Source organism: Pteropus medius, unplaced genomic scaffold (genome assembly GCF_902729225.1).
Source record: "Pteropus medius unplaced genomic scaffold, Ma_sr-lr_union100, whole genome shotgun sequence".
Classification (NCBI taxonomy): domain Eukaryota; kingdom Metazoa; phylum Chordata; class Mammalia; order Chiroptera; family Pteropodidae; genus Pteropus; species Pteropus medius.
Window position 1 is genome coordinate 6,228,315 of NW_024356249.1, and position 20,003 is coordinate 6,248,317.

The window sequence follows — 20,003 nt, forward strand, 5'->3', positions numbered from 1 at the left end:
AAAAAAAATAAGCCAGAGAAGACTGTATCAGCAACATTTAATTGTCATAAAAAAGACAGACTAAAGAAAGGAGTGGAAAGATTTGATTGTCAATGAAGAAAGCAGGGCAGAAATAAGAATTTGCTCCCTTTCCTAGAAGTCTAAAGAAAAGAAACTATATACTTTAACTTCAAATAAGATCAGAAAATTAGAAACAAAGATCAAGCTTTGAAGAAAATGAGACTAATTTCATTAAATGTGAGCAAGGTGTCACAGCAAATAGATTATAAAGACCTATGAATAGCAAAGTTAGGTTTAAAGAATCCACTAAATATACAGCAACAGTAAAAGTAAAGAAAAAAATTAATTTGTGAGTCACTGATGCTCGAATAAGAACACAAGTAGCTGGCCAGGATTAAAATGTTGATGCAATGCAAAATAAAGAGTCCATTAAAGGGAAAAAATGAAAACTAATTCATCTACACTGAATAAACTAATAAAGGGAAAGCAAAGGGAATCATCAAATATTCAAGAAGTATTAAAGAAGTAATGACCCATCTCTTAACAAGAAAAAAGCAAACATTCCATCTGATATTCTTCGGTATCACTGAGTGCCTCTGAACCACAGCATAATGTTGTGCGTTTGCTGACCTTGACTTTTCCTATAGTCATCAGTCATTGGTGCCTTTTCTACATGGAGGTGGAGGATCGAGATGTAAATTGTCCACAACAGCACTTATATCAAGTTTTGTGGTATTAAACTACATTACATACTGCAAAGCTTAAATTTTGAAATGATTCGGTGCTCTATCAATTTACTAGAATGACAGTTACATACCTTCAATTTTATTTAATGAAAGATCCAACTTCTGTAAGTGAACATATCCATTGAGAATGCTAATGTCAGTTAAATCACAACCCTGAGAAAATAAAAGGTGAAAGACTTTAATGTTGCTTTAACAGGTTAGTAGTACTCAGCCTTCTCACACCATCTGGAAACAACAGGTGACAAAAGAAATGCCGACTTTCTTTCAAAAATAGAGATGTGAGAGGACAAAATCTGAAGCCCACTAATAGGATCTCAAAACAGACTACATGCCCCATTTAAAAAATGCAGTCCTCTGAATAACAGCTTAGAAAATTAGTGTTGTTAGCAAGAACAAATACTACTAAAAAGGCAAATGAAAGCAGTGTCATGAAGACCTTCAGAACAGAGTTTTATATTTTTAAAAAACGTGTAATAGTAATAAAGCCAAAGCCTTTGCCAGGTAGAAGAAAAAAAAAAAGGTGACTGCCTAGGATTTAAATGAGACATTAAAGAGCGTTCACACCTAATCGGATCATCGGCCCCACCACTGCCTACACTTCGCCAGGGTTTATTTTCAAATCTCTCCCACGACAATCTTATCTGATCAAACAAACGTGTGAAATCCCTAGGGCAGAGATGAGAAATATGAGGTACAGAGAGGTATGTCCATTACCTAAGATCACACAGCAAATTAGGGACAGGGAAGCAGAACCAAGTCTCTTGAATCCTTGTCCAAGATTCTTTCCATGACATTTTGCTTCCAATGAACTTCAAGTGGGGCTGGAGGGGAATCTGGTGCCTCGGAACAAAGACTCCTATCCCTGCTTTACTTTGTGACGTCAGAGTTGGAAAAAGCTAACCGGTGACGTGCCATTATAATAAGCAGGTTCTCAAACAGAATAATGATAGGAGTGTTTAATGAAGGCCATTAAAACAGTAATAAATACTATGAAAACCTACTATGTACAAGGCATTGTGATTGGCGTGATGAAAAATACAATAGTGAAGAACTGTATCGTGCCTTTAAGAAACTTAAGACTTCAGTACGAGAGAAGATACGTACTGAAGTTTATACAAGTAATTAGAGAAAGTAAAAAACAAACAAAAGAACTCGTATAACATAACTAACACATAAGGGGGGAAAAAAATCACTAAACCAGGCAACACTAAGAAAGTGTATTCAGTAAGACAGGTTATGAAGGCAAAGTAATTCCACGTGTAATAGCTCAGATGTAAGGAGGTCAGTGGCAAAGTAAGCTAAGCTTCAGTCCATCCAGCTGAAACAAGATTTAAAGAATTGCTTTTTTTCTTTTTTTTGGTAGATCAATTTAAGCCATAGCGCTATGTACATAAGTAGACTATCGATTGAAAGGGACTTGCGTGGAGATGTACTGGCTGCGGAATTATCCACCAGTCCAATGCCTAACACAGTGAGATTCACACAGGGTGCTCCCTGCGTTATACTTCAGGGCCGGGTGAGCCATTTACAAAATGTTACAAAGTGAAAATAGTTAGGGCTTTAATGTGCTGTCCTCAAAGGACATGCCATACAGCCAGCATGGGTGAAAAGAGCTTAACATTTCCCCAATAGTTTCCTAGTTCAAATCCAAGACAGAACAGCCTTGCTATGATTTTATACACTTGGGCCAAGCAAAAGTTTAGTGTGCTTTTTTCCGCCTATATATCTGCATTTACTCTGTGGATCTCCAAGGAATATTTCATGCTTTACAATGTAAGGAAGCAAAAGGAGTTAAATTGTTTTTCAAGGACTATAGAAAACAAAATGGGAAAGAAGCTGAAGTACTCTGAGTATCCGGTTCTTACAAGCCTCTCATGATAAAATTGGAGCCAAAATTCTGTGCTACACTATGAATAACAATACTTTTTTCCCCATTAATTATAGGTATCTTTTCGAAAGTGAGAGAAAGCTCAAAGCTACTTATTTCTTGACATACTGGGGTCGGGGGCAGGAGGGGAGTCAATACCAAAATCCTTTGTTCCCTTGGATTCAGATATAAATTTTAGTCCTGGCACTAATCAGAGAGAAAATCTTAGTCTTTGATTGGTTTTACAAAATCAAATTCGACCTTCTGGAAAGAGGCATTGATTACTATAATATAGACTACTCAAGATGAAAGAAACAGACTGTGAAGGGAATGAAAACAAAGGAATTTGAGGAGCTCATTATTGGATTGGCCAGGGCTCTTTGATGTCTAACATTTACATAAATAACTCTCATCGCCAGACTCCCTCAAATACAAGACTGAAATGTGGAGCCACCACAAAAGCTACGAGTACCAGAGAAAACGGTTATGGTCCAACCGATGTCAAGATGGAGCCAGCCAAAGGCGATGTCATCACACTCACCGATAAAGTCAGATTGAGGTAGACCTGTTCAGTCCCAGAACCTGAGCGCCCCAGATGGTAGAGCGCCTCAGCCACGGCCTCCTCTCGCAGCACCCCATCAAATTCCTCCTGCAAAAAAATATCAGAGAGATGGACAAAGAGGAGACTACCATTACAAAACAAACGACCGACCTCGTCACGTCCAGCACTTATTCCGTATAGTACGTACCCAGGAGCTGAGCGCTCCAAAACTTACCAGCCCCAAGGAAAATTGTGTTCAAGACGCAAACATATTACGTATGATTAAAGATAAAGCCACTGAAGCAGTGTTTCTATCGCTACTAAATTTTCAGGTGGTCACCTGTATTAGGTGTTCAAAGTGGAAAACCCACGAACACAGCAGCAAGCTCATCAGTATTAGTGCTGATCATTACGCTGACTGAGTGTGTCGCCTTCCCAGGCACTGTGCTGCGTTCTCAGTGGATCAACTCATTTAATCTTCTGACAACCTTAGGTAGGTACTCTTAACTCTGTTTTACAGATGAAGAAACTAAGGCTTATGGAGCTTAACTTGCCAGAAACCACAAAGCCAGTAGGCAATAGAGCCAGAATACAAACCCAAATCTTTCCAACCCCAGAGCAATTTTAACCACTACACTTGATTGCTTGTCCACAGCCCATAGGATAGTTACATTGAACCGAGGCAATAACTTCTGTAAATCTGGTATTCTTGCTGGAGAAAACAGGTCCTCAGTTTGTTTTCTATTAGCTAATTTTGCTGGATTTACATAATTGGTAACATTTATTAAAAGGGTAATAATCATTTCTGTAAGGAGATAGGCCCTTGGTCTATAGCTATGCAGGGACCAGTGGTGGCCCAACACGCCCTTTCCGCAGTGATGACAGAGAGAAGAGATGACAGGTGGCTCAGCGCTGGGCTTGTGCTGCCTTTGACTCCATAATAACTAACACATTCAAACTAACAACAGCATGAGGACACAAAGTGCAGTGATAACAGTCAACCTGTACACCTAACCATGACTAGCGTGTGGACTGTGACAGCAAGATGCCTTTTCCAGGTCTTCTGTATTAATTCAAGAACTACAAATGCTGCTCAGGCTGCTGGTACCAAGAACATAGGTACGTAGGCTTGTGCTACCATAAAGATTTTCTTTCTCCCCAAATTTCCACTGGCCCAGGGAAGCAAATATCACACACAGCCTTTGGAGCTGGGCAGGCTTGGTTTGAACCCAAGATCTGCCATTTTGGATATATGACTTTGGGCAGATAAAGTTTCCTCTGAGTTCACAGTCTTCATCTATGAATAAGAAATATTATTATCTTCTCTTAATGTTTGGGGAGAACGGGGAAAAAAGTGTATATAAAGTTAACAGTGTCTAGAACATAGCAAGTGTCCCCAATAAAAGACAGTTGTTACTATTAATTGATGAAGTTGGAAATTCTGCATCTTAACGTTTCATTCATCCGTACCCATCAACTTGTTCACAAAATAGGAGAAAGATATTTACTTTTCTAAATAAAGTTCCAACTTCTTATATAAGGCCCAGGAAGGAATAGAGGTGCAGATGCTACCTTCCCTCCAAAACCTTCCACCGAAATCTCTGACATTTGCCTGAGCCGCCCCCTCCATTTCCTGGATATGAGACGATATTGCACCCCTCGTAGTAGGTGGATGTGTTTTTCATCGTGGCCATCGACACAGAGACCAGCCACACTGTCAGCATTTTCCCAGACCCCAACGCAAGACTCTCCCCGAAACCCCCTCAAGCATCCTTTCAGGTTCCTGCCATCTGTCAGTATCAGGCCTTTCCCTTCTGTCTTTGGTCATTTTCAGACCTTTTAAGCCCTATCTTCATCTTAGGTGGCTTCGGAATCCCCGAGGATGGCCATTCATCACAGCTACTACCCCAAGCACATGCACACGTTTCTTTTCTTTCGCAACTCTACATACCATAGAACTGATGTCCACTCAACCTCTGTCGCTCACGCCCACGGCCATGCTCTGGACCTGGTCATCATGCCAAACTGCTCCAGCCTAGGCACCCGGGAGCCTGGCATTCCGTGACCCCCCTGATCCCACACTGCCTGTGCTTTAGCCTTTCCGGTGCTTACTGGACTCGTTTTCTGACCACAAGAGAATCTCCGGTCCGTTCGTCCTTCCCTTTCTCAGAGTCTGCCTCCTCCTGACCTTACTTCTTTCCCTCCCGGGTCTCCCATGAGCAAGTTCAGTGTCTCTCTACCTCAAGTCTCTGATTCCATGTCCCCTGACTGCAACTACCACATATGCACCCAAACCTGAATCAAGTTCACAGCCAAGTACTGTGCTGTGGCAGGGATTGTGTCACGTTCATCGTTCATTTGGAATGAAAATCTTTATGGCAGGCGAAGCACAAGCCAGACAAGTACATACGCAATTTCGGGACTCTGATAAATATTACAAGAGAGGTAGGCAGGGTGCTTTGACTATAAGCAAGGAACTCGTTTTATGTCAGTTCTAGTGGGCAAAAAAGGGCCAACAAGGGTGCTGAAGGCAGGGAAAACATGTGCGAACTCCCAAAGGCAAAGGCGAGCGTGGCCCATTGGGAGAAAGACAGAGTTCAAAATAACTGAAGCGCAAGTGGGAAGGGAGGAATTCAGGGCCCGGTACAGGCGTGCAAGCACCCACCACGGATGGATGATTAATGACCCTCCTTCTCCCCCTGAGCTGCTGAGTGGGCTGGGACTGGCCCCCACAGACATGCATCCTGGTGCCACTCGAAAGCCGTCTGTTAGCTGGACTTCAGGGCCATAACAGCCTCCCATTCTTCGTCAGCTGCCTTTCAACTCCCCACCGTGGCTGGTCAGCTCTTCGTCGCTCTCCTCAAGCTGTCCAGTGCCTCTGTTCCCTCGTCCTAACTCTCAGCAGATGCCCTTCTCTTTTCCTCCCCGCCCCCTTTTCCACTCATTAGTTTCAACTATACAGTACATCGGTTAGACGTTTATACAGTTTATAAAACGATCCCCCTAATTGCTCCTTCTCTCATGCGGTTCTCCACCTAGCCTCTACATGAATGCTGACTGCATTCCCTGTGCTGTGCTCCCCATCCCCATGACCGTTCGTCGACTACTCATTTGTATCTCTTTAAAAATACGGAACGCTTCACGAATTTGCGTGTCATCTTTGTGCGGGGGCCACGGTAATCTTCTCTGCATCGTTCCAATGTTAGTATATGTGCTGCCGAAGCGAGCACCTTTCTCTCTTACTTTTGAGGCAAAGCAGTAACGACCAGACACTAACCACTCTGCACCTGTCCTGACGCTTCTCGCTTGGGTCTGGGAGGAAGCCGCTCCCCCACGCGCAGGCTCCCACTCCCTCTGTTTCCTCGGGAGCCATCAATTTTGCGTTCTTTTGCCTGTGATTTTGACCAGTCACTCTCCATTGTCATCCTCCCACCTGTCACTCCTCCAGCTACACGGTATGTGGGTCTCTTCGGTCCTGCATGTTCGAGCTATAGCTATCATCATCTCCCTTAGCAACCAAGCTCTGCCACAGTTGCCTTTTAATCCTTCAGCTCCCTGTCTTCACCTCCTGTTCACTCAACTCACTGTAGTAGGCTTCTGCCTTCGTCATGTCACAAAACCGTAAGGGCCAAGGTCTCCAGTGACCCTCCGGCAAAGCTAAGGAGTGCTTGCTAGGCCTCTTCCCACTTAACATTTTGGCAGCAAAACCATGCCCACGTTCTCAAGACTCTTTCTTGCCTTGGCTTCCCTATCTTACGCTCCTTTCTCCTACTTCTCTGACCAGTCCTTTCCAGTTTCCTTCCCCGAATCCCCCCACATGCTTGCCACTTACATAGGGTTCCACTCTCGGCCTTCCTCTTCTCTCTCTTTTCTTTCTGGAGGATTGCACAGACTCCAATGCTGACGATTCTCAGGTCTCCTACTCTGAGCTCCCTCCCCTGATTTCCAGAGTCCTATGATTCATACGTTCGACTCCTTAAGGTACAGCTCCTCCTGTCCCTTTTCCTATTAGAGTTAATGGCCTTGATATCCCCCCAACCAGGTGATAAACCCAGCAGTCATTCCAGACTTCTAATATTCAATTAGTAACTGTCTATCTCAAATATTTTAAATGTTTTCATCTTCAGTGTCCTTTCCACTTCTACTGCCTTAATTCAGATTCTTGTCTCTCCCACATAGATATTATTAGAGTCTCACTGATCTCCCTGCCTCTAATCTAATCCCCACTCAGCCACGAGAGCGGTTCCCCACTGCTCAGAGACCCAAGTTCATAGTCCATACAACAGCACAGAGACTCCACAACCTGGCCCCCACCTCGGCTGCTTTTTCTGCTCTCACCTATAACTCATTGGTAGAAAAAGCAGCCATCTGCCTGCCCACACGCCACCTCTCCACCCAGACAAGAGTCTCTTTTCCTTAAAGTCTTCCTTGATCCCTGCGATCTAGCTGTCATCTGTACATGGCTGTGTATATAATACTTCACATGCTGAATAGCTACAATTTACTCACATTCTTATCTCACCTTGAAAGCAGGGACCATGTATGTCCTCATCTTCTATCATTACTGTTGCTATTATGTATAACATCTATAAGTTTTTGAGAGTCTACCCTGTATCAGACACTATACTAAGAACTTTAACATAGAGTTTCTCATTACATTTGATGTTCACAACTATCTAATGAGTAGGCATTATTTACTCACATTAAGTTACTAGCAAAGAGAGCTTGTCATGCATCAGACACATATAATGGGCCCAGACACTTCTTTTGCCCTATATAGTCAGTGCTTCCTACATAGCAATCATTCAGTACGTGTTTGCTCACTGAAGGCTGAATTAGTTAAATCACTTAATAGGCTATAGTTAGAGAAAAACATGCAGGTTATTTTTTGTATCAGTAACAGTATAAATTGATATACTATGCTAAGTATTTTACATATAGAATTGCACTTAATTCTCAGATCTCTCTTATGAGATAGGCATTATTATAATTCCAATATTACAGATAAAACAGAGAGAGGTAAAGTAACTTGCTTAAAATCTCACAACAAAAGGCTTTTTTTACACGGACCAAAGGCAGTATTCTGAACAACTGGTCTATACTACCTCCCTTAAGTTCATAAGGGCTTCTGAGGTCTGAGGCTAATTGCGTTACAGGCACTCAATAATCACTGTGGGCATCACAACATTATAAATCATAACTAGGCCAAGAGTGAAAATATATCACTGAACATAAAAACCCAAATGTTTCCTTTTAAACTTTTCGGTTTATTCAGTATATTAAAACTTATGATACTATGAAAAGCTAAAATAGAATGTGAGAACACAAAATAAATATTCATATTTAGAATGGAAAAGGAAGAACTGATAAACTTTTCTCACATACATCCTATTATAAGCCAAAAAGGAATAACCAGTTCAAGTCAAGCCCCGCCCCCCCATGGCTCGTTAATGGCATACTGAAGACAGATTTAATGAAGCCCATAACTAAAGAGTATGCTTAATTAGAATAATAAAGTGAACTGGTGATTCATTTCTGAATTCCTCTGGGGTGGAAGCTCGTGGAAACCACACAAACATCTTGAACTTGTAAAAACATTGCTACAGTTCTGCAGTAGTCACTGTTGAGGGTAGCAAAGTAAATCAACAAAAGACGAACAAATAAGTAGTAATTGCTTAGGGTCCATTTTAAGCAAAACTAATATGTAACTAGTCCATGTAGAAAGGGGTAGAAAGGAAAGACAAAATGGGGGTGGAAAAAAATGGGCCAAATATTGAAAGTGAGCAAAAAGGAAATTACAAAAGAAGGAAACTCAAGCAGGAAAAAGTGTATGTGGTAAATGGTAGAATCTGAGTAACCAAAGACATTGCAAGTTAGAGGGGAGAATAAGAAGTAAGACCAATAAGGAAAAGCATTTGTGAGAGAACAGGTATAACAAAGAGAAACATTGGCCTCAAGGAGGAAGGGCGACTAGGGAGAAGTACCAAGATGCAAAGATGCCAGCAGCATATCACAGAATGGGGATACTGGGAACGTTCTATTTCTCTGTTATCACGTCTACCTCTGAAAAGAATTTGAAGCAATTTATACCAGAAGAGGAAAGGGGAAAGAGAAACTTAATCTTAAGAGAAACTATTGAAATTAAGAAAAATAATGATTTAAATTTCCTGGCAGCCAAGACAAAGAAGAAAACACAACAGTTTATTAAAGGGAGCAAATCGATTCATGTTTTTCAAAGAAAACAAATAATGTATTAGAAACCAAGAGAAGGAAGCGATATGATAAGTGGAAAGGGACAAGAAAACATGTAACACAGGCTAAGAAAGGAACAGGATGATGATAAGAAAGAAGTGGAATTGAGTGGTGGTTAGAAGAGGTGCTGAAGAAAAGAGGAAATATGTATTAATGTGAAAAGCAAAGCCCTGCCCCAGGCAGTACAGATGGGAATGTTTGAAACATTCCACACGTGCTAAAATACTCCCACAGTGAGGTAGGGGTGTGTGTGTTTTGCTTGTATAATGCATCAAATACCTCTAGCAGAAGTAATAAATTAAACTTTCAGGTCACTTAGTGTTTGAGGAAGCACTTATCAGATTATTTCAAAAAAGTAATTTTTCCCCCCCTAGAGGAAGGAGGATGAAGGAGCTAGACATGGGGGAGACGGCTGGAGTTCTTCACAATCATGTGAAAGGTGCAGAAGATGCCGAAGATGAACTCTACCTATTGACAATATTGTCAAGGAATAATTCTGACAAAGTTAAAGCCATAAGTCCCGTACGAATAGGTTTTTTGTTTTTTGTTTTTTTAAAACGACGCTGAGTATTGACTTCTAAGAGACCAAATGTGCTAATGAAAAATAAGGGAGGCTTGGAAATATTTCAACAAGGGGTGAGGAAAGAGGTAACAGAAATGAGAAGGAAAGGGGGAGCCTCCGAGCGGTCAGAAAGACGCACTCCTGGAGGCGAAAGCCTAAGGAATGGGCTAAGCGACGAGCGGGTGAGCGGTGTGCCGGGGAGCTGCTGCTGAAGAAGTAGGGCTCCAGGGCTGGAGAAGAGAGGGTGAGGGGTGGGGAGAAGGCACACCTCCAAATTCAGCATCTCTGACTCTGAGGACTCTGAGGATTCCACTTCTTCAGCTTCGCCCTGGTACTCTTTGTCTGCGTCCGACTCCTGATATCGGTGAATGAGCTGCTGGAGCAGGTAGGAGGAGCCTTTGAGGTAACTGCCTTTAGGTCTCTGCCCCATGGGAAAAGAAGACCAGCGATCTTTTTCTGAGCGCAACAGTACCGACCCGACTCCATTGCGTGAACTGTTCCCGTAGCCCTGGTGAGAGGAAAGCTTCGGCCACTGGGGATCTCTCCCGGAGGTCGCCATCTTGTTTACCGAGGTTGCCTAGGAGACTGGCACCCAGCGAGGAGGCGCCGCAAGGGATTCTGGGGGCTGTAGTCTCCGCCCCTCCACGAGTCATTGCTTTTAATCAGCCCCACGGTTGGCGAATTTTCCTTTCTTTTTTGTTTGGTTTGTTTTGTTTTGTTTTCTCTTTGTAGTCCGCTCAGTCTCTGGCTTCGTTCTTTTTGCTTGTCTTTCTAGTTTTCATCTCGTTTCTCCGCAGCCCTTTCCTTTGTGTCCAGTTGTCTGTTTTCTCCCGACCTCGAGACTTCTCTGAGATTTTTCATTCCACCCTAAGATCCCCCGCTCGCCCCATATCCTGTTTCATGTATGAAGGCTCCTTTCCCAGAGTTGTATTCTGGAAGTGTTAGATGTCTCTAGTACTCTGTCAGGAAGCTAATAACACTGAAATTTCACTCTGTGCAGAGAGCAGTTTTAGGAGCCGAGGGTGTGCATAATGAAATAAAAGGCATGGCTCCTGACCTGACGGTTTAATTGCAGATAATAAAGAGAAACTACCAGAAAACGATTGAAAACTGATTTGCAATTAATTTACATTTTCCTCTCACATGATGAGCCATATCCTTGGGGAGAAAAACTGGCAGTGGTCGAATAAGCTAAACAGAAAAAAACAACGGTCAAATTGACATTGTATCTGTAGGCTTCTGAAGAGCTATTAGCATCTCATAAATAACTGTATTAGTCAAGTGACCTGCATTGGTATTTATTATCTTCTTGTATAGGTTCTCTTGCAAGATTACAAAGCATGATTTTATGGTAGTATGATTTTCTGTGGCTCAACTCCCATAGCCTTAAGCTCCACTAAATAGACACTCTATAGGAAAGCAGAATGAAAATTATAGTAACTATTACTGCCATAGTGATGACAATAGAAGATTCTTACAGGGAAGTCACTCTCATCCTTCTGGCCTTGCAGGGCCTTTTCTCCATGCTTCAGTGATAGCAGTTACAAATACAAAATGATCCTGGCCAATGGCTGTCAGGGGAGAAGGAGAAAAACTCCTATGGGCACCATCCACTGACTATTATCTTTCTCCGTGCTTGAGGGACCGCTAAAAGTGACATAAAGCTTTCAGAATTACCTTCCTTCATTATCTTGCTAGTCATAAATGTAAAGGCCACAATGAAAGTATCTCATCTTGCTGCTCCATTACTTCTTTTTCCAGTGGGTAGAGTCTCCTCCAAGGGATGTTTCCCCACCTTCACCCCCATAGGACCTGGCTCTAGCCAATTGACATAGGAAAGAAGGGAGCAGAATATATAAAAATGGAAACCCAGTATGTTTTTTGTTTTTTTCCCCAATAACTTAATTGGCATTTGTAGCAAAGCAAATGTTCCCGAGGTCAATCCACTAAGAAAAGTGTCTTAAGGCAGGCAATTAGGACAAAGGATAATTTTCAAAAAGTTAAATACATGATTCTCATACAAAAAATAGAATGAAACATATATGATTTAATTCAACTCATTAGTTAATGAGGGAACCAGTAAGATGGTAACAGGATATTTACAGTCCACAAAGAAAGACATTCTGACATCAGTTCACTAAGTCAGAGATAAAACTGGTTAGTGCCCTTCAGGACATTAAACTATATAGCCTTTGGGGTTATATTTTTCTAAATGTTTTGTCTCTCTTCATCCTTATATCTATCCTTTGTCTTTCTTCATTTGACAAATGAGGTAACTGAGGCCCAGAGAAGTTAAATAACTGGCCCAAAGTCAAGTGCTAGTGCTGAAATCCAAACCTAGGATGATCAACTCCATGGTCTACCTTCAACTACCACTTTTGCAGGTGAAAAATGTGAGGTAAGAGAAAGCTACACAAGAAGTCTCAGAAGAAAAAAAATAAGTACCAGTTAAGGTAGTTAAGTATCAATAAAAATAATTCACTCAGAGAATGACCCTTCATACAGATACATAGCTTATCATAACTAGAAAGAACTTAAGAGCCCATCTTATCCCAACTCTTCCTTTTGCAGAAAGAGAAAGTGCGGGCCCTCCAAGGACGATGTCTCCCCCCAGATCACCTGACTTGTTAGCAGCCAAGCAGGAGTTAGAGTCTAGACCTCTTGTTGTTCAATCTTTGCTCTTGCTAGTTCACCAAAATACTTCCTGGGCTGAAATTTTATCAGTAGAATCTTTACTCTGAGATTCTAGGCCTCAAACTTAAAGGCATCATCTCTATAAAAATTATTTTACCAGATAAAGAAGAATTAGGTAAAGGAAAAGGAGGTGGCACAAAGCACTAATGGTCACTTCCATTTCTTCCCTGCTTACTGTAAACCAGGCCTATACTAAATGCTATATACATATCTCAGTTAATCATTCCAACCACTCTCTGAAATATGAAACGATATCCCTATTTTACAAAGGAGAAGAATGATGCTCAAAAATGCTAGGCAAGTTGCCAAGTCACACAACTTGAGCCCACACCAAAACTCCAACTTGGGTCTTCCCGAACCCAAGGCCTCTGATTTTAACCATTAACATCCTATTTTCTCCAGAAGTATGAATTCGTTTCTCAGAAAATAATTGTGAGGCACAGAGAGCGTGGCCCTGGTGAGATACTGAAAATGCTTGTGTGTGCACATGTGTGTGCGCGTGCGTGTGCGTGTATGCAGGTGCACACATATATGTGCGTGTGCACACGTGTTTGCATGCTTGTGCATGCACGCGTGCCTATATGTCCGTGTGCACGTGTGTATGTGTGTGCTTGTGTGTGCATGTGCACATGTGCATGTGCATGCACGTTTGTGTGTGCTTGTGTGTGCATGTGTGTGTGCATGTGTGTGTGTGCACATATGCACATGCTGGGGACCAGACAGGGAGACCTCGGGTTTCTAGAACTAGGGAAGCAGAGTGGGGTGGGAAAGGCAGTGGGTCTTCTGAGATAGTTCTGACTCCTTACCCACTTGGGTGACAGGAAGAAGAATGTGAAAGAGTGTCACCGTGACACTCAAGAGCACCTCTCTTGAGAGGACATCCAGGATAGCTCATAGGGAGGAGAGAATCCAAGGAGTAAGAAGCTTAAGTTTGAAAGAGGGTGCTAACTACCAGCTTCAGTTACTTGGTAGCTTTGTCCCAGTTGTATTATTTACCTTTAACCCAACTTTCCTGTGTGGAAGAGGGGTCTCTGCCAATTTGGAGCCAGCACTTCACCGAGATGGAAAGAAAAGGCAGGACGAATCCTCGTTTTCTGTATTTGGGAAGACTGTCCTCCCAGGAGTGTAGACTGTGGACAGAGCAAAGAATGTGTGCTCCCACCCCCTCGCTTACCTATACCCTCGCCCCGATTTAGTGTAAAGGAAAATGGGTTGAACAACGCTTCTCAGGCAAGTTGAGATAGCAGCATCTTGAACTCGTATTTTTTTATGGGACACTATAATTTTTACAGAATACCGTGAAATTGGGACCACAGATAGGCCATAGACTATGGACCAATGATATAACAACAACAATGGAAACGTAACAACTAACATTTATGAGGAATGTCTGTGCCAGGCACCCTTCTAAGTGCTTTACATGTCTTAACTCGTTTTAGCCCTACGTGGACCCCACAATGTAGAGATTAATATTATGTCCCCATACTGCAGATGAGGAAAGGAAGGCGTAGAGAGGTTATGTAACCCACTCGACCCACGCTGACACACAATGGCAAAGCTAGGATGCAAATGGAAGGGCTGGCTTCCCAGCCCACATCCTTAATCACAACCCTGCACTGTCACTCAGCTGCTTGAGTAAAACACTATAAAGGATGTTATGGACTGAAATTTTGTCCCACCTCACACTCATGTGTTGAAAGCTACCCCCCAATGTGGTGAGATGAGGAGTGGCGCCTCTGGGAGGTGAGTAGGTCCTGGGGGTGGAACCTTCATGAATTGGATTAGAAGTGGCCACAGAGCTGGTTCCTTCCTTCCACCACGTGAGGATGCAGAAGGTGGCAGTCTGCAGCCTGGAAGAAGGTCCTCACCAGAACCTGAACCTGGCACCCTGACCGTGGACTTCCAGAACTGTGAGAAGTGAACACCCAGTCTATGGTACCCTGCGATAGCAGCTCAAGACAGGGAGACTAAGACAGGGAGAACCTTAAATTCGAGATAATTCAATGCATCAACGTCATGTCCTTTTACGTTTTGTTATCGCTTTCTGTGAGAAAGGGATGTTTCTTCATAAGGAGGTAAGTTTATTATCTAATAACAGGCTAGTGGGTATACAGACAGAAAGCAAATAAGAATACAAAATACTCATTTAATTTCAATTACCATAAGGGCTAAGGAGGGGTTATAGGAGCCATGAGAATGTCACCTGGGGCCTTGGTAGGCAAGGGTCCTTCAAAATGTCAGATAGACGGTTGGAGCATCACGATGATTACCCAAAAAGTTGGGAAAAGATAGTACGACAAATGAAGAACTCCACTTATTATTTTTGCAGTAATCAGCTGTATTCAGTATACAATTATGATGGTGGTAATTAATCAGGCTGGTAAGGACCAGGCCGAGCCAAATAGTACTTGTTCTAAGCAGATATCAAAGGCATTTTGTGGGGGTTGCCCCACCAATAGATACCCTGGATCAGATCCTGGTGTTGAGATCAAAGATGAAAATTGAAATCTTAAAAGTTCATAGACAAAGGTAGAAAAATCAAGCGAATGAAGAATTGTTTGCAAAGGAATTACAAGCATCAAGTCAGGAATAAAATCTGATCAGAGGACTACATACAGATTACTGAGTATTTCTAGCTCAGATTACCTTCTCAGACAGAAGGGGGATTTCATCAGAGAAGTCGCGACTTCAGATCAAAATGATTAAAATGTTAAAATGACGACCAGAAGGGATTGCATGAAATCTTCTGGAAGGAGATATGGGACTTGAGGATGTTATGCTGGGACATTCAGACGAAGATTGAAGGAGACCAGAAGGAGTTCAGGAAGAAATCATCACAGGAGGTGGCAGAAAGGAAAGAGCGTGAGAAACATGAGGTTTAATAACTGAAGTGTCCCAATGGCACTGAATAAAAAAACAATAAAAAGCAAATAGAAGGCAGATGAATGAACTGTGCGAGAAATCCCATCACAACCCAAACACTTCAAAAACGCTCAATAGACTTAATCTAGTTAAGAACAAGTTTGGAATGGTGGTGTTTTGTGGAAAAGCAAATTATGCAGGCTCTGATGTAAAGCACACAAAACATTCAGGTCGCCACCATCACCGATTGGTTAAACAGGCCCTACTATGTAGAGAGGCTTGTTTTAGGTGCTGGGGCTGCAAAAAAAGCTAAAGTCTTGGTCTCTTTATTGAAGAGGTTTGCATGATGCTTGGGCAGCAGGATACAGAGATTTTAAAAATGAATTAAAAGTACACAAGAGAAGGCGAGTCCCAGCTGACTGATTTGCAGTCAGTGTTACAGGCCCACAGGGAGGGGCTGCGTGGGGGCAGATGCAGACCACCCCTTCCTTCTACCACTCTTGGCGGACAGGGCTCACTCCTTAAAACAGTAAAGCGGTGCCCCGAGCCAGTCCATGGGAGTTCTCAGTCGAGATAAAGCTGTGTCCCAAGACGGAGATGCTCAGAGGCTCCGGGATGAACTAAGAGTTCAGCTAGGTCTTGGAGGAGAGAAGAGACACACAGGAGGAGATGCACAGTCCCGGAATGGGAAGCGGCAGAAACAGAGGCAAGGAGGCTGGCCTGGATGTGTTTCGGGAAGGGTCTCTGAGAATTCATCGCTATACTAGAAACAAAACCTGTTCACAGGGGGTTGGAGGAAGGGGGCGGTGGGTGATGCCTCCCTGGAAGCAAAGAGACACGAGTGAGGAAGTGGATGAAATTGCCTCATGTGTCCAAACGGCTCAGCAGAATCTATGAGATGAGACTTAAAAAAGAGAAGGTGGAGTGAAATGATGGCGATCATCTTTCGGGACTGACCTGAAATGAAGAGGAAAATAAAAGGTAGAAAAGTTGGGACTGGCGAGAGATTCTGACAGCCATGAGGAGAGGGCAGGAACCTTAGAATTCTTGGTTTTACAAACAGATGATGCTTTCCCATGAGATTAAAAGGAGGCTCTGTTGGTCTCTAGTATACTGTATGTGTTAGGCACTTTACACTATTTACTTCTACACTTTATGGACAAATTTTCTCACTTATCTTTCTTCACTAAGGATCTCCCCCTGCCTTGCAAAAAGCTCTTTGCGCATAGTAGGTGTTTAATAAACATGTACTGATGGCTCAACAGCTCCGCTTTATAGTGATTATGCCAAATGTAGCTGCTGCTCCATTCCTCCTGAGTGAAATGCCATCTGGGCAGATGAGTGTTTGAAATTAAATCAGCAGGACGCCTGACTCAGAAAGGAGTACCTGGAATCTGAAGCCACCAAGGAAATTAAGTGTTGAAAGGAGCTGACAAGACTAATTTAAGAGTCAGACCTGGGATCTAATCCAAGCCGGTCCTAATGCCTACCTCCCAAGTAACTACGGGGAGAGTTAAATGAGGAGTGTAAAATTGGCTGATTTGGTGCAGTAAACTGCAAATCCAGACCACCACCAATTCTTCTCAACTCTGTATGCACACCCCTTGCAAGGTGCCTGCAGCCCCTCCCAACGAGAGGTGGAGTCTATTTCTCCACTCCTTGAATCTGGACTTGGCTGTGTAGGTTGCTTTGACCAACAGAACAGTAGGAAATGTGACACCAGCAGAGACTTGAAAATACTTGGGTTCTGGGCTGCTCTTAGGAACACTGATCACCCTGTGAAGAAGCCAGGGCCAGCTGGCTGGATGAGAGACGATGGGCCGCGATTCCTGGGGCCTTGGGCAGCTGCCTCCCACATGTGACTGAAACCAGCCTAGATCCAGTACCAGCTGACCTACCAACTGACCCAAGATTCCCGAGGAAACCTAGCAAAAGCCAGAAGAGCAAAAAACCAGACCAGAAAAAGTGCTATCAATCCAAAGAATCATGAGCTAAATGAATATATATATTTTTAAGCCACTAAGATCTGGAATGGTTTGAAAGGCAGCAAAAGTTTACTTATACATATATAGCTTGGATTGTCCATGATCTCACCTAACTGGTTAGTAACAGACTGAAGTTAGAATCTTTATCTTCTGACTCTCATTCAAGTGAGTATTTTCATATTGGCCTTTGCTACTATCAGTATTATCTTCCATCACAAACAAAACTTTACTTCTATAAAGGCCAAAAAAGAAGCTGCAAATCTTTCCAACAATGCAGGCATACTGGTCAGGGTTCTCCAGAGAAAGAGAACCAATAACAGATACGAAGAACAAGGAACTGGCTCACATGACTATGCAGGCTAGAAGTACCAGGATCTGCTGCTGGCAAGATGGAGACCTAGGAGAGCTGATGGTATAAATTCTAGTCTGGGAGCAGAAGAGAGATGTCCCAGCTCAACAGTCAGACAAGCAGAGTCCTCTCTTACTCAGTCTTTTGGTCTATGTGGCTCTTCAGTTGGTGGGGTGAGGCCCACTCGCATTATGGAGGGCATTTCACTTTACTCAGCCTACTGAGTCAAACGTTAGTCTCCTTTAGAAACACTCACAAACGCACCCAGAAAAACGTCTGACCAATGTCTGGGCGTCCGGTGGTCCAGTCAAGTCAATGCAAAAAGTTAATCTTCACAGAAGGTGATACTAATGGATGGTTTCTAAGTAAGGGGCAGAAAGAAAGTCTTTTGGAATCTGTGAAAAGGAAAAGAAGAAATCTCGTATCTTTTACTGTCTTTGTACCAGCCCCCCTGTCTGGCCAAGTGGGCCTCATGGATTCTCCGCTTGAACCTCATTCTTCATTTCAGGAACCACTGTCTGGGGAGCACTCTTGCCTTCCTTAAGGTCTATAATGATGCAGGCCACTAAGAGTATTAAAAAGTCTAGGATGCACATAGAAGAAAGAAGAAGAAGAAAAGAAAAGAAGAGGAGGGGGGAGATGGGGGAGGGAAGAGGAGGAAGAGGAAGTAGCAGTAGTTGTAGTAGTAGTAGTAGTAATAATAATAATAATAATAATAACGACAACAACAACAACAACAGTCTCACACATGAAAAAGTACAAGTAGACGAGAAGTGGCTTTGGAATTCTTTTCCCTTCAAATGAAACATTATACATTCAGAAGTGGGAAGAGGATAGTAAAGAGAGAAATTATACCTTGAGTTATGCCACATGCCTCTGATGAGTCATGGGACACTGGCGACGTACACACATCTGGGGAACAAAACTCAGTAACTGTCAGAAGAATAGGCTAGAAACCTAGCCTCGGCCTCTTACTCCCCTTAGATAGCCAGGTGAGCAAATTTGTTTGAATTATTTACCTGCTTTGTAAAGAGTCTTGCAGATACAAACAGCTCAGAATATGCATAGAATTTTCATTATAAATAAATAGAAGCTTAGGGCATTTTTCAAAGTTCTGGAATTATTGAGGTCCCCTCAGGTAGCTCTCACTCTGTTGGGTTTTGATTTTTGTTCCTGACCAAATCAAATTACTCAAGAGCCCACCTTGATTATGAATTCATTCAGAAAGTGACTTATAGCTTTTATAAAATTGTTTCGCATAAGAATCATGGTGGAGAAATTTGATTTTGACTATTTAGGTATTGAGCTTTTTCATACTACAGCTTTAAAAAAAAATTGTGGCAAGATATGCATAACATAAAATTTACCATCAGAACCATTTTTAAGTGTACGGTTCAGTGGCATTAAGTACATTCACACTGTTGTGCAACCATCACCCCCACCCATCCCCAGAACTCTTTTCATTGTGTAAAACTGAAACTCTATACCCATCAAAAAGTAACTCTGCATTCAACTTTCACCCCAGTCCCCAGCAAACACCATTCTATCCTCTGTCTCTATGAATCTGAGTAGCCTAGACACCTCATATGAGTGGAATCATACAGTATATGTCTTTTTGTGACTGGCTCATTTCACGCAACATAATGTCTTAAAGGTTTATCCATGTTGTAGCATGTGTCAAAAACTGTCTTCTTTTTTATGGCTGAGTAATCTTCCATTGTACGTATGTACCACGTTTTGCTTATCCATTTATCTGTCAGTGAACATGGGTTGCTTTCATCTTTTGTGGGCCCAATATTTCCTGCTGGGCCCCCTACTGACAAGAATGGTAGGTGAACATGAAGACACCATTCGAAAGGAATTAATAAAACTAATTAGTTTAGTAAGATTTTCACCATGATGCTTACATCTTATTTGGAAGTTGAAGGTTGGTTGAGAGAGGTCCAGGAGTCTTCTCGTTTGTTTGTTTGTTTGTTTAAATGGGAGGGAATTAGAAGGGAAGCGGAAGGAAGGGAAATTCTGAAGTCATTTTTTTAAATATTAAGATTCCAAAGGGAAAACAGTGTGAAAGACCAATATTCCCTGCCAAGTACTGAACATAGCTATGCTAAGGAGACCAGTAGTTGTATTTTACACTACTAGCAG

General features: G+C 42.5%; 1 protein-coding gene and 2 non-coding genes across 3 annotated transcripts in view; 1 reads left to right on the forward strand and 2 right to left on the reverse strand.

Moving 5' to 3' along the window:
• Positions 1 to 11,909, reverse strand: part of LRGUK (leucine rich repeats and guanylate kinase domain containing) — a 104,301-nt gene extending 92,392 nt beyond the window's left edge. The window contains exons 1-3 of the mRNA XM_039860919.1: positions 10,237 to 11,909; positions 3,155 to 3,262; positions 818 to 899 (exon numbers count right to left, since the gene is read on the reverse strand). Of these exons, the coding sequence (XP_039716853.1) occupies positions 818 to 899; positions 3,155 to 3,262; positions 10,237 to 10,527 (481 nt within the window). The 5' untranslated portion in view covers positions 10,528 to 11,909. The remainder of the gene's footprint in view (positions 1 to 817; positions 900 to 3,154; positions 3,263 to 10,236) is intronic.
• Positions 6,278 to 6,384, reverse strand: LOC120601403 (U6 spliceosomal RNA). The gene has a single exon (XR_005652431.1). It is a non-coding gene; the product is annotated as a U6 spliceosomal RNA (small nuclear RNA).
• A 4,537-nt stretch (positions 11,910 to 16,446) lies between the features above and the next one.
• LOC120601412 (small nucleolar RNA SNORD2) lies at positions 16,447 to 16,534 on the forward strand. Its single transcript, XR_005652438.1, has one exon. It is a non-coding gene; the product is annotated as a small nucleolar RNA SNORD2 (small nucleolar RNA).
• Positions 16,535 to 20,003: the final 3,469 nt, after the last annotated feature.